This window comes from Corvus moneduloides, chromosome 6 (genome assembly GCF_009650955.1).
Source record: "Corvus moneduloides isolate bCorMon1 chromosome 6, bCorMon1.pri, whole genome shotgun sequence".
Taxonomy (NCBI): domain Eukaryota; kingdom Metazoa; phylum Chordata; class Aves; order Passeriformes; family Corvidae; genus Corvus; species Corvus moneduloides.
The window spans coordinates 33,519,107-33,541,923 of NC_045481.1; the positions used below are offsets into that span (position 1 = coordinate 33,519,107).

At 36.1% G+C, this 22,817-nt stretch overlaps 1 protein-coding gene across 1 annotated transcript in view; it reads left to right on the top strand.

The window, feature by feature from the left end:
- The window catches only part of MPP5 (membrane palmitoylated protein 5), a 56,196-nt gene that overhangs the window by 14,785 nt on the left and 18,594 nt on the right, over positions 1 to 22,817 (top strand). Inside the window, exons 2-3 of the mRNA XM_032111333.1 lie at positions 12,394 to 12,907; positions 19,706 to 19,914. Of these exons, the coding sequence (XP_031967224.1) occupies positions 12,541 to 12,907; positions 19,706 to 19,914 (576 nt within the window). The 5' untranslated portion in view covers positions 12,394 to 12,540. The remainder of the gene's footprint in view (positions 1 to 12,393; positions 12,908 to 19,705; positions 19,915 to 22,817) is intronic.

A 22,817-nucleotide genomic window follows, 5' to 3' on the forward strand; every position in this document is an offset into this window, starting at 1 on the left:
TGTTCAGTTGGATGGCATCAATGTGTTCTTATGAAGCTTCAATTTTCTAATAAGTGTGTTCCAAAGGAGTCTATGCTCTGGTGGTTCTGGAATGGTTGGTGAAGACGCTGTAACTTAAGGTGGCTGTAAATGAGAGTTCGTGTCTTTGGGTTTATTTTGGGACACTAAGTTCTTACTTTCTGATGCAGAAGTGCCTGATGGCCAAGCTATAAATATTGGGGTAATAAAATGTTGTGATATTTTCTTTAGAGAGATTTATCAGCTATGTTGGTATAGTGCATATAAATGTGTTTGCATCACTGGTATGTATAACTTGTACAAACTTAATCTTTAGATATTTGTTTAAGGGGTTGGGTATGTGATGGATTCTTCCAGGTATTGCTCAATAACTTTTTTGAATGTATTCTTAATGTTTAGTGCCCTTTTGTATAATACATGTAATTTACTGAGTGGTGAAATGCAAAGATATCCTGCATTCATCAGCTGAAAGCGTTCTTACCTCTCTTCCCGTTTTCCTATTAAAAAATATCTCAGTTGCTGAGATCTGACATTAGCACCAGGAGGAAATCTTTGTTGTAGAGAAGTTTCCGTATCTTGCATCCATTTTTTATTTTGATTTAACTTAATTTTTGTGCACACTCATTTCAGTTAAAAGGGATGTCCTAATAACTTAACCTCTCTTCTGCTTTTCTGTTGAGAAACTTGTTTCAGGTGACAAAGTAAAAATGTATGAGAGATAAAGTGAGGACGAGTCAGCGAATTTTCGACTTGCACATAAAACTAGGAAGACTGACTGGCTGTTGGATTGTGGTTTCAGTTTTCTTGTGCTATTAACATTTTCTTTATTACAGTGGGTAGTAGTAGGTAATATGAGTTCATGGAACTAGTTTAAGTTGTCAGACACTTTTGAAAGTTCTAATGATGTGGCAAAATGTATGTTTAGTTTGGGTTTTTGGGGGGTTGGTTTTGTTTGTTTTTTTAAATAAGTAATTGTGTACATGTTATTATAAGCAAGTGTAAAGTAGAGATTAACATACATTTCACTGTTTATCCATTTCATTGGCAGAGAATATTAAAGATGACTGAGATTTTTTTTTGGTGTAAAAACCAAAATTCATTATTCAGCTTTCAACTCATGAGTTGGGTGGGGAAAAATGTCTTCAAAGATGCTACCAAAGAAGGAAAATGTTTTAAACAAAGTTTTTAACAGCACTGTTTGAGGAGTCATCAGTTTGATTAGTGTAAGAATTAAGAAATACTTCCTTAAGTTCAAATATGTGTTGGAAGTTCATTACACTAAAGGATTCACTCCATGATGTTAGGCAAAGAAAGGCTTCTGAATTCCACTTTCCTAAGTGTTGAATCTTTGTTCCTTAACATATTTGAGAGTTCTGAGGAGGGACTTAGGTTGCTTAGCTTGCCAGTGTTTTTCCCTGACTTCCATAGTCATGTTTAATCTTAGTTCCACAGCTTGAGTGATGATACAGTTTTCTGGACAGGATTATTTCACCATTACATAGTAAAAAAGTTTGCCTGCCTTCATGTAGAAAGGAGTCTTACATTCCTGTGAATTTATCACAAATTTCTAATATTTTCTTAATAAAAAGAACACATGCTTTAACAAGGTTTCAGAAAGGGAATGGTCTTTCTTTGATTTAGTAAAAGAGTTGAACTGTGAAAAAGCTCTGCAGCCACGGTTAGGTACCTGAATTCACTTTGCAGAAGTGAGTTTGTTCCTGTCAGGATTTTATTTTGATTTGTGTAACAGATTGCTAACATTAGGCCCAAGAGTCCACTTAGATTTGATAGGAAAGAAGGGACTGTTTTTATAAGGTACAGAAAGTCTCTAATGTTGTGCCTTTATAGCCTTGTGAAGTTTTCTCATGCATTTTTATTATGAAGTCTAGTAATGTAGCTTATTTACAGAGCATTTGATTTTCATATCCTATAGTGAAATTTTGTTAATACTTCACGTAAAATATTTATCTGCATGTTTTCCGTGTGACCTGTGTTTTAAGTTACTGTATAGTATAGGTTTGTACAGCAGGCTTGCCTTACAGTGTGACCCAGGAATCAGCATGAGTTCTTTGGTCATGCTTGGGATTGTTCCTGCAAGTTTAACAGATCGTTGTGATAAATAGTGGGAAAGGTGATTAGTAATTTTTGTCCATTCCCAAGTGGTTATCCATATGTGAATTCTGTTGTATGCCTGAGGTAGTACTTTCCTTTGTATTAGTGTTTGGCCAGTAGGTGTGCTGTTTAATCAGTAGGTGATCTGTTTAATGCCTTCTGCTGCAGAAAATTAAGATCTATCTGTTGTTGCTGTCCTTTATAAAAAGGGAAAAAAACCTGCTCTTGCTTCTGAGTTGTGGATTACACTATTTACACTAAGATAATAGAGAATACTAGTTGAGTATCTTCAAGTAATGAATGTGCAGAGATGTTCAGATATTGAACTCATCATGTTAAACATTTGGGTGATTAATTTATCATTTTTATTTGGGAGGAAATATGCTCAAAGATAAATGCAAATTTTGTGGTGCTTTATACCCACAGTGTTTCAGAGTATGTTTTTCAAGAGAAACCAATACTTCCCTTTTAATGGCCCTGTTTACATCATCAGGAAGATATGCAAATGGTTGTAGGTGTGTGGTTGCTTTTCTGTGGTGGTTTTTTTTTTTTTTTGTAGACTTTGTTTGGGTTGTTTAGGATTAAAAGAATCAGTAGGTGTTGATGAGGTTTTTTTGCAGGGGGTGATGAGAACTCACAGAATATGGTTCCATGATACGCGGTCCCATTTGGACTTGTCTCCCTGCTGCTGGCGCTCAGAGTTTGTACTTGTCTTTGTTCTTACCTCTCCCTCCCTGGTCTCAAAACATTTGCTTCTGACCCTTATGCCAATCTTGTCACCTTTCAGACAGATTATTGTGATCTGTTCTGGCATGCCAATTTGACCAAAACCAACCAAACCAAAGTATTTTCTGACATTCTACAGTCTTGTTGAATTAAAATGACTTGGTGACAGATTTGGCAAGCTTCAAAACTGTTAGAGAAGGTAATGGCTGTATAACCCAAAAGTGGAGAGCATAAGGGAGCAGTTAAAAACAAGAGTAATGAGACTGCAGGTCTTTGGCAGCAGCGAACTAGCACAGCTTAACAGTCCAAGGAATCATACTGACAGTCTCTTTTTTGGTTCTTGTCATAAATTCGTGAACTACGGATTCTGTTTGGAAGGCTGCAAAAGTAGGGCACACTTGAAAGCTTAGTCAGCTTTGTTCTGTTCTAGCAGTTGGCAGAGTTGGTTATGCACAAACATATGAATTATGTGAGTTCCCTGAAAAAAATTACTGAAATGTTTGCAAATATTAAGTAATGTGGTTGACACAGTGTAAAGAAATTACAGCACTTCAAATTCTCAACAGTTTTTTCAGCCTGCAAAATTTTGAGTTTTGACTTTGCCATTTGTCTTCTCAGGACTGAGAAGCATCCTAGCAGATTTCATGGATGTGAATTCGGTTAAGCATAATCGTCTGCAAACTTCAACTGTCCCCCATTGGTTCTTTAGGGGATATATTTGCCATAGTTATCCATTGCGCTTGTCCTGGCTGAGGATAGTTTCTTTCTTCTGTAGTAGCAAGGGCTTCTGTTACATTTGTCTAACAGGGTATCTCATCACAGTAGTAATACTGAAATGGCTAAAAAAATTTATACACACTGCCATGGCTGGTATGCTTTGCTTACAGTTCCCTCCAGAAAAATCAACTACAGATTATGTTAATTGTACAAAGAAAACGTTAGGGAATTATGCCCATGAAGAGAAGATACTTCTGAAGGAAAATTTTTAAATTTGTGCAGTAGTTTTTTAGGGATTTGCTCAGTGAAACAGTCACCACCATCTCAGATGAGTTTAGGAATGAAAATCTTGTGACATCAGAGACCTGAGTAGCTGAAACAGTTTGTGAATTGGTTGGGTTTTTTCTCCTATAAATAATTAAGGAAGAGCTCAGATGAAATGTGGTTGTTCTGAGTTTGTGGTATGTGATTGTGAGGTCTGTGAAGTGCAGAGGTCAATTGTACAGTTTTGTGATTGATGTCCTGTTTTTCAGAATGTCAATTTTTAGAAATCTCAACCTATTTTTGTGGTCAGAAAAATAAGTTGGAAGATCCTTATCCCCTTCGCCCCCACATACCTATGAGTAACATAGCGGCAGAGCTAATCAGGTTATATCATTGGGGATAATTTAAAAAAAGATTTTAAAATCATCCCTGACACGCATTCATCTTGAAAAACGGAGTGGAAAAGAGAGCCTGAGGAGGATGGCCACATGGAAGAAGCTAGCACATTTATCTTTGGTACATAATGTTGTAAGATTTTGCTTTTTTGAACTTGCAAAGTCTATAACTCAATCATATAAAATTAGAAGACAGTCTTGGTCCCAGTATAATCTCTGAAGACTGTTGAATTAGATAGCTAACATTTAGGCATTTTTGGATGAAAGATTTTGATGAATAGCTGTATTTCCATTTTCTTTAGGTGAGGTTTCTGAATTGAATTCAGCAGATGTTGGAATATTAAAATAAGTAAAGAAGAAATTCGTCTTTCTTTAGAGTATTGTAAATAAGGGTTAAGAATAACTTGTTATTGAATACTAAATTAATCCCACTTTGTGTGAATTTAAATGTCAGGCAAGATGTAAATTGTGGAACATAGTAACTTCAGTTTAATTTGGGATTAGTTAATTTAGTTTTGGTTCAGTCACCTCTTTGAAGTCAGTGTCATATACATGCTAGTACCCATGAACGTTTGTTATAAATACTGCTTTATATAGTGAAGCGGCGGCAAGCACTGACATTAAAAATAGCATGCTAAAAACTATGGGAGTTAAAATGAGACTAGAATGCAAGAGCCTGAGCAAACAAGGACACAATTTCAAGGGAGTTGGAGGAATCTTATTAGAGAATTAAAATAGTAGCAGTGTTTTTAGTATCACAGGGAATATAACCACTGTTTAAAGCAAGGACAGGCATATTTACTTTCAAGAGAATGAAAGCTGAAGTCTTAGCTGTGAATAGGTGATAAGAAATTACTGTCTTGTTACCATGCATCTGGCTGTCCTGTGAGATCTGTTAACAATCCCTGGAATTCTAGGAATTTCTTTACTCTTCATTTGTTATGCTTGAAGGTTTCTAAACATTTAAAAAACTGCTAAATTAAGGTAATTCCTTTTTTCTCATACTATTATGTCATATATTTATTGCAGCCTGTAGGCATCTATGTTATCCACTCATATCTATATATAAAATAAACATTTTTTGTCACAGGGATTATTGGTGCTAAAGATTTGATTAGAGCAGAGTATTCAAATGTATGCATAGTTGTAGCCTATTAATCTAAGCCGTGGTGGGATGCTAGGGTGGTATATCTGTGTGCTGTTTTGGGGTGATGTGGATGTCAGACCATTAATGAGCTGTAGTGTTGGATGTGTCTGTAAGCTCCCTTTTGAAACGGCTTTGTTCTTTTTTTTTCAGGTTTTCACTGATTGCTGCAGAGACTGCCCTCTGCTGTGCTCCTCACCACAGTTTAGGGCTTGTCAGCACAACTATGTTGGGGCTTTATTGGGGATACAAAATATGAACAGACCCTAGAGCCTAAATACTATATTACTGAATTGTAAAATATGCTTAGCTGACCTTGGCAAAAGTCTTTAAAGTTTTTTTTGTCTAGCTGTGATTTTTTTAGTGATAAACTTCTTGAAGCCAGCTCAAGTTTGTTTCTATTGTCATTCCCTCTCACCCCAGCTGAAACTTTATTCTCCTACCTGTCTATTTTTCATTTGATCTAACAAGCAGAAATTAATGATTGTGTGTAAGTGGTAGTGTATATTTAAAACTAAGGGAATTGTGGTATATAAGATGTTTATTCTTGGTGTTTTCAACAATTGTTTTAAATCTCAGTCAACTTGGGAAGAATTTTAATTGTTTGTATAACTTAAAAGAAAAAAGTATTGATAAATGTAGTAGAAAGTCACATTTGTTACAACTAGAAAAAGCTTCATGTGGAGTGGCTCTGTGCTATCATGTGAGTGGTTTGACCTGTGCTATCAATTTTAGCTGATTAGAGCTCACTTGCTCTACTAACCAAGGAAGGTTGCTGCTCAACAGATCATGCAGCATGTGTCTTTCACAGTGGGATGGGCAGAAATTTAAATAAGCTTTAATTGTTCCTCCCTTTTCATACAACTGCTGCAAAGGTATCTTGCATATATTTTACTGCAAAAGTGCAGTTGCTGAAAGGAGATCTGAATGAGGTGTCTCTTATTGGTGCCTGTTTTTCATGGAAAACACTTTGTTCGTATCTGTTTTGTGGGGAGTCACCTTGTGTCTTTTGAAGTTGATTGTGTAGGCCCATTCTTGAGCTGTGACTTTTTTGATTGGTGACATTGCATTGACAGATAAGCCTAATAAAATTAAATGTCTTAAATAGACCACAGTTATTAGGTGTAATACCAATGTGATACAAAAATGTGCTTGTAATATCCCAGGTTTGCAGGCTGAGCAATTCGTTTATACCTTTTATAAAATCGGAATCTTACCTTAGCATCTGAATTTTCAGTTTCATCAATTTCTCTGTGCTTTAATGCTGTAAATTAACATTACTATTGTTCTTGTACAAATGTAACCTAGAAACTGCTAACAATGAAAATTACGATCAATTTGAGGGTTTAGCCCTTTTTGCTGTTGATCCACGTATCTTGCACATTTAAGTGAGCATGGAATGCTAAAACCTCTTGGCGTGTCTGAGAGCCCTTTGAAATTCACATGTTGTACTGAGTTACTGTGCTTGACAGGTGTTATAATGAACTCTAGTTTGAAATTATTGGAACAAGAGTCAGCTGGATATTAAAGGAAGAGTTTGCTTCCAGTACTAAAGTCTGTGCTAGAATATCTAGTTAGAGGAAAGAATAGTTTATATTAGACTGAAAAAACAAACCATACCAGAAGTCATTTTCTTGAACATGTTGTAAAGCTAGTGTAAAGATTTCTTTTCCATTACAGATTTTTTTTTTGTAATTTAAAGAAAAGAAGTATCAAGTTGTCATAAATTTTGTAACTTCTACTTACTTTTGAAAAACATCAGTCTGCTCTAGGCTATAGCAGTTATTTCAGGTACTATTAAGAGTCATAGGAAATATCTGTGAAGTATTTTCTATCATAAAGTCTAATCTTTAACTCACATCAAGTAGTAGTGGTGAATTTTATGTGGTACAACATGGTTTGTATTGTATTTTCCTTTATGTAATTCCAAGTCTCCTAATCTTGTAGATTCACTGAAATACCATTGAAGAAAAAATGGTGCATAGTAGATGATGCAAGGAAAGCTGGGAATTATTTTTTATTTTCCTACGCCAAGCTTCCATTTGTAGAATTACTGAAGTGTTTTACTTTGCTACTTTGTGATTTTTATGACTTAGGTTTTGCTTGCCTAGAATCTCAAGTACTGAGTAAAAGTACCAGAAGACACACTATTATTTGAGCCATTAATAATACACAGCAGAGATGTGTAGCATAGTTTTCAGCTCATATTTTATTAGTAGTTCAGATATCAGGAAACATCTTGTATGTGATTTTAATCTCATTTCTAATCCACTTCAGCAACCTAGACTTCGTCTTCCAGTTGTTTTTAATTAATATTTTAAAATAACGTATCTGTTGTAGTACATGGCTTTAAACTGATGATAAATCCTTTGCACTGTGCTTATGTTTAATATATACTTCTTGTGTTTATATCAAAATTACAAATGTAGGTTGGGCTTTCGTACTCTAATCTGTGCCAAAACTAATGAAATTTCACTGGAGGTAAGCACTGAACTTCCTTGCAGTCATTCAGAATTTGCAGCTTTAATGAATTTTAAAAAGGGAACTATCAGGTCTAATCATACTTCCAGCACTGAAAGAATTTTAACACCACTGAAATGTAACACAAAACCTCAGCCTCCAGAAAATGTCATTTTTGCTCTTTGGAAGTTGCTGAAGCAAAACAAATTTAATTTTACCATACAGAATTTGGTTGTTAAAGCAATTAGGATTGCTATGCACACCAGCCACAGTCCCCAGGAAGCAAGTGAAAACTTAAACCATCTTACAGCACTTCTGTTTCGATCCCTGTCAGTACATATTTTATACAAGCATCTGCCTTGCACACCAAGATGATTACATTTATGTATGTTTATTCTTTTACAGAGCTTTTGGGGTCTGTGCTTTGTATAGTGTATTCAGGGTGTTTAAAAAGATGATAGAAACCTGATGTTGTTAGCTGTAGGAAGAATGGCAGCTTGTAAAATACAGTATTTTTGAGAATAGTAACTATAGTTAGCAAGACAGTACTTGTGGTTTCTTCTTTAATTTTGCTGTTATGAACTTGCATCAGAAACATGTCTTGTTTGCTGTCAGAATTTTGTATGATGCCCAATGGTGACCAGAGTGACTGAAGTGCTCTTTCTCAATAGCTGTACTAACATTATCAGTTTTTAGAAACCTTCCTCTGGAGGCCAAAAATAAAAGTAATCTGTTTTGAAGAGACTTTCATATACTCTCTCCAGGACTGTGTTGGTAAGACTTGCGATACAAAGTTGGACGGAGAGAGTCATAAATCTGCTTTATTTGGAAAGCTCTACGTATCATGTGGAAACACTAAGATTCCCCAGTTAGATATCAGCAGTTCAAAGCAAGATTGTCAAAGCCATGATTTAACCCTATTAAACTTTGAGCAATCAAACTCTGTGTAACGAGACACTTGTACATATCTAGAAAGTATAGAAACTGCTACTACCAAGTTCTGAAGTGGAAAGGAATTCTCTTAATTACAAATGTTATTATATAGATTGTACCTATGAAGTAGTAAAAATTAGTAAAATTGAGTAAAAATAAGTAAGTCTGTAAATTTTTCTCCATAGTACTAAATATTAATTTGGCAAAATAAGCTTCTCCTGGGCTGAAAATCTGTTTTATTGGATAATCCACAATTTGCAGAGAACAGACTTGGTGTAACTACCTTCCCTTATTGTTGCTATCACGGAATTTTTAAAATTGCGAAAGAAACCTTCAGAAAGAAAAGCCAAGAGAACAGTTTCTGAAATTATTCATCTTAAGACTTTTGCTGCCATGCATATTGGTTAAAATAAAATTTTCTGCTCCTGGTACCTCCCTTAAGCTGAATCTTATTTTTAACCTCAGCTGTACCACACCTTAATTTGAGAACCAAACTAAAGTTTTTATCAGTGTAGTATTTTACATTTTGCCTCCTTAGGACCATTGTGGAGAGGGACTTGAGAGCTGATCTGATTTTTTTCCTTACGTGTTTATTTCATTTGTTGCAGTTGGGCAATAACATTTTTCCAAAACAGTTGGAGATGAGGATTTGTGATGTCTGATGCAGACTTGAGACAACAGGAAGAAGAGGGGCTTAGGTTTGGAAGGGGTCAGCTGTTATCAGAAATTCTGTGATTAAAGGAAGTTGTTCAGCATTCCAGACTTGCAGCATGCCTATGCTTTTATGGATTACCAACTAGTTATATCTAGGGGTCAGGTTTTTTGCGTAGTTTGTTTGATGTTTCCATAACACCAAATTTTAGGTTTCCAGATAACGTGATGTTTTGTACCATCTTTTGTCTAATCTGAGTGTGATTCAATAAACAGCTGTGCTGTTTATTGCTTGTTGCAGGAGTACCTAGCTTCCTGGGACACCAGAAATACTTTTTATTAAAAATACCAAATATCTTAATTTCTCATTGTGGTTTTCTGACTGTTGCTGTTAAAGTGTGACTGCAAGAGAGCTCTCCTTTTCTGTAGCTTTTGTTTCTTTTTTACTTGATTGACTCAGATTTTGAATACTGAGAGTGGGCAGCTATTATCGCTGGTGACTTAAATGTCTTGGTACCCTGTTCAGAGAATTTGTATGTCCTTTGTGTCTTGCACACAGTTTATACTGAAAATGTGAGCAGTGTTACTAAGGTTGCCTATTAATAATATTTACTCCAGACTATATTTTTGTTTCTCTTGTCTTCAGTCCATATTACTAAACTAAAGAGATTTAAAATCTTCTCACTCTATATATAGATATATGAGGTTTTGGTGTGCCATTTTTGTAGCTGGTACTTTTAAATTTGATGGAGGCTATGTAGCTAATCCCACTGTAAATGTTCTTGACCAGTTTTTAAGTATTGGCCATCAACTCAATTTTCTGATGATTCTTCCTGATTAGGATTCATTAGAGAGTGTGACATCATTTAGCTTGCACATGATTGAGTTTAAAGTTGTGTTTTACTTCCTGCAGGTCCTTACACCCTGGTTTTGACTTTTTTAGTGCTGATTAAATGGATATTATTCATCCCCTCAAATTGTTGTACCCTGTAGATTCAGGAATGTGAGTTTTCTTTCATCTTGTCAGAGTTGAAAAGAGATGAATGTAGCTTTGAAATGGCTCAGTGTTCAGACAAGCTATGGCCAATACAACTTGAATTAAAAAGAATTTGAATTATCTTCCATCCACAGTTAAATTAGTGGTCTTTGCAATTTTATTGTTCATATTGACACTTCCTTTCTGGGGATTGGTATTTCTGTACAGAGAAGTTGCCTTTTCAGAAGGGGAAATGTAGCTTTCTGAGGATCATTTTGCTAATTTTTATCCACCTTTCTCTGAACTTCAGAGAACTTTTTTAAAGTGGTGCTTTATATAACCCTGTCTAAATGCTAACTTTACGTGGCTCCATTCTTTGAAAAGCTGTTCTAACTTGGGCACTAACTGAAGGCTTTACAGGCACTAAGTAATTGTGGGGTACTTGCAGTGCTAGCCCCAGTGTTGTGCAGTTTTTGATGGGCTTTTTGCCTAGGTTTTTTTTCTGAACGTGTGGATGTTGAGCATTGAATGTTGACCGTATCAGTGGAGTGCAATTAAGTGTCTTTTAAGGGCAAAAAAGGAATTTTGCTACCACAGTAATGCTTGAATTTAATTTTCTTCTTGGGAAGATTTTAGTAATAACTATTTTAGTAGTGGGCTAGACAGGAAACAAGTAAAGGAAATAGTTTTGTTGTTGCTGTAAGCTGTGTGCTACTCCTCAGGAAAATGAAAAGCTGTACGTATTTAGAATTGCAAGCCGGCAAAAGCTTGTGTAGGAGTTTATATTGCTGCTCCTCCCAAACAGAACTATAGATATTTAATTTTCAACTTAATTACAACATAAACATTCTTCCCTTCCTCCTCCAAACACAAACATTTGGTATAAGAATGTTGGTGATTTGGGGTTTTGTTTTTTGGGGTTTTTTTCTGTCTTGGTGCTTCCAGTGTGTAATAAAACTCAGAGATAGTTCCTATTATTTCCTCTCAGTAAATTAAAAAAAAAAAAAAGTAACTTGAAAAATTATGTATATTGGTAATATGGTATGCAACCATTTGTTAATTTTATGACCTTTTAATTGAGGAGAACATATCAGTGACAGGCAATGTGGTATAAAACACACTGCTGCATGTATTGTATTTAAGAGATGAGTGGTTATATTAATCAGGACACCTAAGTTCTTTAGCCTGAATCATCAGAAATAAGAAACCAGATTAAGGTGTGTGTAGTATAGTGAAATGTCATACTTGACTGTTGAAATTAATTATTATTCTCTGTCAAATCTGTATGTCTGTACGCCCACATAAGGATTTTTACTCCTGTATTTAATCCTTCCTGCTTTATTGCATACCTATAGGAAGTATTAAGAGTAGCTGCTAACCAGAATTGTCCAGCCCTTATCCTAGGACTTCATCTCTACTTGGAATTGTATAAGTGCAGCTGTCTGCTTTAGATAGTATCTTAAGAAGGAACTCTATGTCAGACTTGTCTTCTTTGAACCCAGGAAGCAATGTTTACATAAAATGCCCCAATTTATAAACAATAAATGCAAATATCTTTACTTGCATTTAGCATATACTCAACTTCTTACAAGCATGTTGTTTATAACATGTTTTTAATATTTAGTGTTTGTAGGGTTGTAAGCATGGTTTGTGTTGGAATTTTTAGGAATGAAGGAACAAATTAAAATTTGAGTGAGAGCTCTCGGAAAACTGTTTATTTTCAATTGTGTTAAGAGCAGAATCACCATGGTTTTGAATGGGGAATACAAGAGATTTTAACATTAGTTTGAACAGTGCTCCTTTTCTGACACTGGCATCTGAAGTCTACCAAAGTATGTGAAACAGATTTGTGAGGATTCTGTAGTTCTTAGAAGGGGAAGAAGCACTATGAATATTTGGACAAGAAGTTCCATTGTTTTGATGGCCGGGGACCTTAGGTGTTTTCTTATTTGTCCAATTACTCACTAATTTCTTTTCTTTTGAATATCTGTCATTAGATTTTCCTCCTGGATGCCTCTTCAAGCGTCTTGTGATGGAAGGGAAATATATTTGAATTTATAATGGATTTTACACAATATCGTAACACAAACTGGCCTAATAGCAGCGTTTTGTTTTGAAGAGCTTAAGCATAATTAAAAATAATCATGACAACTTCTCATATGAATGGACATATCACAGAAGATTCTGACAGTGAAGCAAAAAATGTGGACCTTGTGTCTCCTGAGGAACCTCAGAAGCACAGAGAAATGGCTGTTGATTGCCCTGGGGACTTGGGGTCCAGGATGATGCCCATGCGGCGGAGTGCTCAACTGGAGCGAATCCGTCAGCAACAGGAGGACATAAGGCGCAGGCGAGAAGAAGAGGGAAGGAAACAAGAACTGGACCTTACTGCTTCCATGAGGCTAAAGAAACTAGCACAAATTCCTCCTAAAACTGGAATAGATAATCCAATATTTGACACAGAAGAAGGAATTGTTTTGGAGAGTCCTCATTACACTGTGAAAACACTAGGTAGGTAAAATGCAATGAGTGGGCTAACAGGGTGAAGATTTATTTGATATTAATGCTCTTTTAGGCCACTGAAAACCTAATTTAGCTAATTTTTCATAACCGGATTTAAAGTCTTCTGGTCCTTTAGATTTGTGGTGGTTTGGGGTTTTTTTACTTAGCCAAATGTGAGGCTATGTGCCTCAGCAAATGGCTTTTCAAAACTGATCCATGTGGGGAACAGTTAAATACTTTGTGGATAATAATTAATTCAGTCAGTGTCTCTATCTTCTTAAGGCTGGGGAAAACTGTGTAAGTAATATCCAATTTTATGATGTTTGATGAACTGTAGACCAGAATGAGGAATGAATAAATACAGATTGTCATTTAAAATAAAAATGCAAGAGTTGTTAATTCTTTAAAGCGAAACATGCTAGTGTTTTTTTCCCATTCTGTCTTGCATTATCGATTGCCACCTAATATAAATGTCGCACCAATACATCTCTTAAAGTATTGGTTTTGATAATGAAAATCTGCTTACACATTGACGAAAGTGTAATGTTAATAATTTTTGAAGAAATAGATGCTGAAATTTTTCATTTCATAGTTGTCATTGTTTTAACTACACTTATTTGGAGAACGTTTCTAACCTTTCTTCCTCAAACATAAGTATTTTAAATAAAATGTGGTGTGTCACTGGAGTGAAAAAGACGCACTGGGAATTTGTGGGAGTCCAGTTCAGATTTCCAAATCCATACCTGTTCAGAGATCCAGATTGCTTTAAAAAGGCAGCCTTTTTTTCTGGGCTGCCCTAAAGTTTCTTGATATTTTTTTTCCTACTGGCTGGTAGTTGAGAATACAGAGTGAAAAATAGCTATGAAATTGCTAATTTCTTCTTTTTTACTTCATCTCTAGTATTTGTGTGCCCAAGCAGCAGTTCTGCTAAGGACATGTCTCTGCTCCATAACCTCTGGTAATCCTTATTGTACAAATCCCTCTTTAGGAAAATTTAGATTGAAAGGGTCATCAGGATGTCATCCTGTTCAGCCTCCTGTGGAGAGCAGGGTCAATTACAAACAAGGCAGGTGTACCTTGTTTTAGTGCATGGCTTGTCAGCTGAGAGATCCCTTTGTAAGGAGGAGATTCTGTACTGAACTTCATGAAGCATTAGGTATTTGATTGTAAAATTCCCTCTGTAGAGGGAGCATAAAGCAGAAGATAGAAAAATGGATGTCAGACAGTAAAAGTGACTTCACTTGGGGCTTGCCTAGCCACAGTGGCCAAAAGCCGTGAAGACTGACTACTGGAGGAATTGGAAATTGAAACAAGAGAAGGGAGGAAAGAGTGACTTGAAATTAGAAAGCTGGGGCTAGATTTCATGCTAGAGGTGGTGAGACCTTGGAGGGAGGATAGGTGCAAACCAATGGGCAAAGCAGCTACCCATGGAAACTGGTAGGGATGAGAAGTGAGTAACATGCATCGGTCTGACATACTTGAGAACCAGTTAGGAGCTAGTGTAGACTGAAGCTCTTTGGACAGGAGAAATAACAGTGAAGAAATTACTGTGATGACAAAAAGGTGGGTTTAAAAATCTCTCAGTGGGGAATTCAGAAGGGTACCAGCTGTGGGAGAAGCTGAGGGATTGTCGAAGACAGTATTTGTGAAAAGTTGGAAGAGGAAACTAGTTTTGGCTCAGCAAGAATAGAAGATGGGAAATTGGTATTGAATGGAAGCTAGGATTCTTTGAATACTAGGTGTAAGAAGAGAAATGCCAAACATCGGGGACAAGAAGATTGTAGAGGTGTGTGTGTAGAAAGAGGTAAATTAGGAAATAACATGTGGTATAAGGTGCATCTTGAAGTAAAATGGCTAAGTGACTTTGTCCACTTTTGTAATCAAAGTTTGGGTCTTGTCATTTGGATCAATAAACTTCAGATTTAAGAAGAGAGGATTTATCGTTCGGCATTCCATGAGCCAGCAGTGCCTGTGTGGCCAAGAAGGTTAATGGGATCCCAGGCTGCATTAGGGAGAGCATTGGCAGCCGGTTGAGGTGATCCTGCCCCTCTACTCAGCCCTGGTGAGACCTGACCTGGAGTGCTGTGTCCAGTTCTGGGCTCCTCAGGACAAGAGAGACAGGGAGCTCCTGGAGCAGGTCCAGTGAAGGGCAACAAGAGAGCGTCTCTTAAAAGGAAAGACTGTGGGAGCGGGGCCTGTTCAGCCTCAAGAAGAGGAGACAGAGAGGGGATCTCATCAATGCCTATCAGTATCTGAAGGCAGGGTGTCAAAGGATGGATCCAGGCTCTTCTTGGTGGTGCCAAGCAATAGGACAAGAGGCAGTGGGCAGAAACTGAAGCACAGGAAGTTCCACCTGAACATGAGGAAAAACTTCTTTACTGTGCAGGTGATTGAGCACTGGAATAGATTATCCAGGGAGGCTGTGGAGTCTCCCTCACTGGAGGTACTCAAGAACTGTTTGGATACAATCCTGTGCCATGTGCTTTAGGATGACCCTGCTTGAGCAGGGAGGTTGGGCCAGATGACCCATTGTGGTCCCTTCCAACCTTACCCACTATGTGATTCTGTGATTAAGAGTAGGTTTTGATTATACTCAACTATGATGTTGAATTATTGTAAACATAGGAAAAATAGTTCTAAATAAAATACTGTGGGTTTTTAACCTATATAGTCCCTAAAGAATCTGTATTCACTCACTAGTGTTGTCAAAAACCGAGTTAAAATTTAAATTTAGTGAAGTGCTTCTGCAGTAGCTTGAACTCGTACAAAATTTTCTTCTACTCTTGAGCATGTCCTTTTTCCAGTTTCTGGGTTATCTTTCTAACATTTTTAACACTGCATCTGGCTCTTTCCCTCTTTCCACTTTGACTGTCCAGGTTAGAGTGATTAGTCATATTCACAAACCTCTGAGGTGAGTTAGGAAAACCCCAAATAAACTTGAACAGGTGCTAGTGAATTACAGAGATGTTCAACTATCCTTCTTTGGTATTTTTTAAAATGCTGATTTTAATTTTGCTATTGTGTGTATGTGTGTTAATCCATAGAGTTTCTCCTGAAGATACATCTTTTAAGAATATTGACCTATGTGTCTGTATTTTTAATTTGGAAAGTGTTTTGTAAGTGCCAATGTCTAATTTGGCAGATCCTTGCCAAGTCTTTAATGTTTTTATCATCATAAAAGAAAGCAGACTAAAGAAATTGGAATTTATGTATAAAAATAAAACAGGACACTTAACCAAAAGATTTTTAAAGGGCATGTTTGTTAACAAAGCAGTATATGATTTAGACAGCTGTTTAAAAGGAAATAATGGAAATAATATTCTCTGCACCTAGCTACATGTGCATGTAAGTATTTACTGGCTTTTTCATAGCACTATGCTTCTGTAAATAACAGACTTTTTCTGTTTGCTACAGTTCATTCAGCTAATTTAGTTAAATGAGTAACTGACATTTCATGGAAGTAAGCCTTTCTCTGAAGTAAGCCCTTTCTGGCTACAGTGATGATTTTTTTTTTTTTTTTTTTAAAGCCACCTATTTTTTGCTTTTATGCCTTGGCCAAAACTTATTTATAAATATGTTATAAATAAACTTTCTGAAATACTGTTTTATCCAAAACTACTTTTCCTAGCCATGTGATTCAAGTTATATTTGAAGCATTAAAGTGCTAGTACCAGCACATAGATTACTCTGCAGAAAAGTTTAGGAATCAAGATATTGGTGCTGACATAAAATAAAGCCTATCTTCTTAAGTTTGCTCTTCTTAACTTTTTGTTTAAGGTGATAAAAACCATCTATTTTCTTTTCTTCATTTTCTAATATAACATGTTAAGCTGTGACTGCAGGTCCTCCCCTGCAGTTGCATACTTTTGCCCTGGCAGTCTTTTGATTAATGTGTATATCTCACAGCGCTCAGTCACATTCCAGCCATTTCATAGTCTAATGGAAAAAGGCTGCAGCGCTTCTTGTAAAAGACGACTTGACAAAACCCAGTATTTGATTGCTAATTGATCTACAATTAAAAAATGGACTTGGTCTGCAAAAGAACCCTGACTTTTCTGTGAGTAAATGCAGATGTTGGTCTTACTGAACTTTTTTTTCTTCAAGACAACCCTATTAATCGGATATATCTGGAGATGGAGTCTTTTGTTACCTGATGCTTTTTAAAATTATTGTTACTTTAAAACGACCAAAACCAACAAAAAAAGAAAACCAAACCCTGCACCGAAATGTTATCTGTGACTTAGACTTTAGAAGCAGGAACCTAAAGAGAATTAGGCATCCATAAAGCCAGATTTGTATGTGGTTTTGTGTGTATGGTTTTTTATTAAACAAGTGACTAGGAAATGGAGTGTTACCTTTTGAGGAATATTTCATTTCACTCCTTTCAAATATTATTTCTCTTTTATAATTGTGTTGAGGTGGGTATTTGTTTGCTGTTTCATGGTGGGGGGAAGTCACTTGGTATAAAGCTCTGGCATCTAGCAGATGAAGCCTCAGTGTAGAAGGGAATTGTACAGGGAAGAGAGTACCGTGGTAGTTTGTAAGAAAGGGCAACACAGAAGGAACTAGCAAAGGGCTGAAAAGAGAATATGTAAAGACATCTAGGAACAGGATGTCTTTTTATAGATACAGAGTAAGATGTCTGTCTTTCTGTATGAATTTATATCTTACATGCAACATGTATTAGAATTGCGTGTGTATATATGTGTATGTATTTGAATTTTCAGATGTGTAAGAGAGAGTTCAGAAACAATGGACTAAAATAATGCATAGCAAGAGATAAAAGAAGCGAGGTTCTTCTCTAACATCTCACTACTTTTTGAATCCAGTAACCGTAACAAATAGCAGAACTTTGAGTTGGTATGTTTTTTAACCAGGCAGGTGTCAGTAGGAGCTGTGCAATAACATCTGTTTTACTCACTTTTTTTTTCTTTGTGCTTGAAAACAGTTCACTTCCTCAGACTTGTGAGAATGAGTTGAAGAGATACTTCACTACTCTACATTCTCCATTAGATGAGAATTTTGCCAGCTGCCAATGTCCTATTTAGCAAATATTCTCACTTGTGGAGTGTTCTTTAGCCTTCTCTCCAAATGGCATTTCTCCCAGTGTGATAAGCAGTATATTCTGTATACAGTTTCCTAGTGAGACATTGGCTACCTTAATTAGTGTTGTGAGCTGTAGCACCAGTGGAATATCCTGCACAGCCAGTATCCAAGCTTTCTGTGCAGCTTTTGTTCTACTGCCCTTTGTTTCTCTGGTGGTTACAGGAAGAAGCCCTTGACCTTTGGTGGGTAGGATGATTTTAGCATGTGTGAAATGGCTTTGGAGGGGTTTTTATTACTTTTTTTTATTGTCCTGCAGACAGTAAAATACAAGAGTAGTAGCCCTGGCTTGTTTGTTTCCTTTTATAATACAGAAGACTAACTTGCAAACTCAGACTTGACAGCTTGTAAATAGGTATGGTTTGTCCAAATTTAAAACAATTAAACTTGTTTGAAGTGCTTATTTTATTAGGCTTTATGGTTTTCATGTGCCCATTTATCAACCTTTTTTTTATGTTGTGCTCAAAAATTTTGAGTCTAGGCTTGTGTTCAGTGTACTGATGAGTTTGTGGTTAAAAATACCTACGGGAAACTTCTTGACAGAAGTATCTGTCTTAGTGATTGGTATCTACTGTGATTTTTCATTTAAAAAGTGCAACTTAGCTGATGTCCTGATAGTGTTCCTAATATTATTAGCTCATAATGAATCGATGAAGGTTGCTAAAACTTAAAAATTATTCTCAAAGGGAGAATTTGGTATCAGTAAAGAAGATTGACCATCAACTGACAGTTTTAAAATTTGGGGGTTTCATTGTTGTTGTTTTTTTTTAAATACCAGGGTTCAAAAGTTCTAGCTTACTTGAATTTATTAAAATATAAGATTGCTGACCAGCTTCTTGTGGCTGAACTGATTTTTTCATACAGTGTGTGAAAACATATACATTCTTTCAGGCTCAATACATGCTTTTTTTTTTTATTTTTGTCTGCTTCAGAATTTCTTACCTGTGTTTGATTCATATTCCTTGTTTTAGGTGGTTTCTCAAGTACTTAATTTTGAGAAGTGGCCTATTTGGCAGAAATTTGGTTTGGTTTAAAATAATGTAAAAGTCTTTGAGAAGCACTTGTAAAGCATCAGATCAGTTCTTGAAACTCAGGAATGTAACACATAGTATTCTGCAAACATATGGAAACTGGTTATTAAAATATGTTAAAATATTTTACTGCCCAAGCAGAACTCATATTCTTGTAGGTAAAAGATGTGGACTTCTCTTTGCTGTAGATAACTTTCAAAACTCATAGATGTTTATAGATTATATTTTTTCATCCTTTTAATTTTAATGTGCTAAGACTGAGCATAATTTTATGTTTATAAATTGAGTGTAATTTACTTACCAAACATTCATTCCATAAATAAGCAATATATAGTTGAGATACACAGATACCTACCATATCTGGTAGATGCACACAGAAAGGTGAACCAAGGTATCAGTGAATATTCAGTGCATCAAGATGAGCTCAGCAGTAAAACCTTACTGCTCTTACTGACTTGGGGACTTTTTTTTTTCTTTTTTTTTTTTTCTACTCTTTTTATTCAGTTACATTCTGCTACAAAAAAGTTGGAATAATGGATAACTAATAAACTTGCATATATCACTGCTGGTTTAAAAACTGAACAGCAAAAAATTTTTGTATAACTCTAAATATTACTTAATTACCATTCTTGTTAACTTATATCTTATTTGTATTTTGTTATTTCTTACCTAGAAGTTGAAGAACTGTTAAATTCTCTTAAGCATATCCAGCACGTTTTGGTAGACCCTCAGAGTCAAGAGGATATCTCGCTCATTTTACAGCTTGTTCAAAATAGCGATTTTCAGAATGCATTTAAGATCCACAATGCTGTTACAGTGCATATGAACAAAGCCAGCCCTCCATATCCTCTCAGCTCCAATGCACAAGAACTAGCACAAGAGGTATGTACAGTATGCATCCCTGGGATATACATGAAACCTGTAATCATAGCTACTGTTGAAATACGTACTTGTCAAGCTTGTCGGAGTGACTGAATGTTGAATATGAAAGGGTTATAATAGTCACTGATTGGAAATCTGGAAAAACCGGATATAGCAAACAGTAACCAGAAAAATATTTTGGGGGTAGGAACTCCCTCTTCAGCATGGATAGATACATAACAGAGAAGGTACTGTGTTTAAACATAGGAAAAGGGAGTGGTTGTGACAATCTAACTCTGTTTCTGTTGGTATTCTTTATTTCAAGTATTCAGGAATTGAGTTACAGTTCTCTCTTTTTGTGACTTTCCACTGAGTTGAACCAGGGTTCTTAGATTGGGAGGCATCTCTGAAAATACAAACATACTGGAAACAAGCATTTTGCTTTAAACTGAGCAACAGATCCCTTAATACTTAATTTAAATGTTTTAATTACTGCTGTGATTAAACTTCTTTTTGTCTGACAGATGACAGCTCTTTTATAAGATCTGATACATTTTTCAGAAATTGTTAAAATATTTTGAGGGGTCTCTCAGTAACATTTGTCCAAATTTTCCTTGGCCTGGTACGAGTATGTAGTGAAGTGTGGCTACATCTTAGACCAATCTATGTTTGTTAGCTTTGACTTAGGTAGCTTGAATACCAACATCAGTGCAAGCCTAGCACTGTAGTGTTCAGCAAAGCCAGATCCAGAGGCTGAGTAAAGGCACCCAGCAAACCAAACTGGCTCAGGTATATGGGTTGGAGTATTCCAGTATGGCAGCAGGTGGTGGGTGTTGTGGGGTTTTTGGGTTGGTTGGTTCATTTGGTTTAGTATCTGGTTTTCTTTCTCCCAGAAGCATTTTTTTTTCAACAGCTTTTTCCACTCTCCTTTCTTTTACTGACTTTAACCTTGTAAGCCAGCAGCATTGTAGAAAGCGTGAAGTTCTTTTGCAGAAGAAATTACTGACTCTTGAGGGACATCATTTAAACACTGTCTAAAGGTGCAGGTGCTGATTAAACTTCAGCTTAGGATTTTCCTGTTTAGGTTTGTCGGTAAGACTGTGCCAAAAGCAGGTTGGAAGTACTTAAGAATATTTTGTGAATCTGTGAAAACTTTTAATCCACCCACTGTAATCATATGTTTGCAGTACATGTAGGCTTCCCTCTAGCTTGCTTATTCATCAGTCTGTAGCCTGCTTCCAAATCCTTGCTAGGTTTCTTCCGTGTCTGTGAGTCTGAAGGACCCTTTTCATTTACCTTCTGTTGGTAAACCAGTCCCTCAAACATCCACTTCATATAGGCCTAGTTTAGGATTTCATTCAGATACAAGCCAGAATCTTTGAACCTCTTTTTATAATAAAGGGTATTACAGATGTAACCCTTAAGAAAGCTGCTTCTTTCCCTTCATGAATATGATGACCTTTTATTTGCTACTTAATAGAAATAGAAATAATAGAAATTTCCAATAAGAAAATATGCCTAGGAAAACTCTAGGTCTATTTCCACACTTTCACATTTCTCCCCATTTTTTGCTGCCCCTTACCTTCCCAACATGTTCTTCTCTTTTTTTCAGGTGATTTGGTAAATCCTAAAATCAGAAGGTGGTGCAAAGCCAGTTTTCTGTCTCTTACCAGTCCATGAAGAAGGTTAAACAAAAAGAAAAGATTTCATTAATCCAGAATTTTTAAACCAACACAATTTGATCATTATCCATGAGACTATTACATGAAAGACAAACATATCACTGCACTCATTTTGATTCTCCCATCCCCAGCCTTGAAATTCCTGAAAACTCAATATATTGCAAATGTCTGTTCCCATTTTCAGATGTAATCTAGTTTCTCAGTGATTCAGCTTCTTGTGTACTTAAGTGACTTGTATTTTGCAATATGTTAAATAACATCCTGAAATGATAGAGCTGGAAATTCAGGGCATATATTTCTGTGTCTGATAGAAGCATCTCGAGAGGATACCTTGAGGCCTCCATTCACATCACTCTCTACTTCCTTGTCTTGCCTGAATAGAAGATCTTATGCTTGGTTTTCAGATCTTTTATTCATTTTGGAAAGGTTTCTGTATTTGTTATGGTAGCAGTATGGGAGGAAATTAATTCTGCTTTAGAAAAGTTGGTCATGTTTTTGTTTTGGTTTTTAGGGTTTGTTGTTGGTGTGGGGTATTTTTTAATCTTGACAACGTGTTTATCTTGCATGCCCAAGTTTTTTCTTGTACTCTCATTTTTGGTTGTCTTTTGCTTTTTCTGCCTCTAAGCATAGGCATGGGAAACTCCCCCAAAAAGCAGCTCATTTACTTGCTTCAGGGTGTTTTTGAAAAGACGCTTACAAAAGCCTGGATTTAAGGTACTGATAGCATCTGGATGATAAAAGCCAGAAGACATCACAAGAAAGAAAAATAGCAGATACATGCATAACATTAATTTTAAATAGCAGGTAGTGCTGGTGTGCATATTTCAGTGCACAGGTCATGAGCAACAGTGTGTAACTCTGAAACTATTTGGAGTGTGTGCCCCAGTTTAAAGCTACAGGCGTGTTTTGTTTGAGGCTTTATACTGTGGAAGAGAACATCTCTAACAGGAAAAGGCATTTTACAACACAACTTCACAATGCAACATGAAACAGTCTCCCTTTTAAAGAAGTAATAACTAATATTATTTCGTTTTTTAAAATTTTCCAGTCCTCTTTAGGAAATTCTTAAAATCGGTTGTGTACATGTACAGTTAACTTTTCCCATTAATTCTGATAACCAGACGCTTAACAACTGAAGATTTTTCTTTTCTTTTTAAGAAACTTCAATTGAATTAAAAAGGTGGAACGAAGCACTTGAGCTTAAGGAATTTGAGAAAGCTTATCTTCATGTAATGGGGTGTA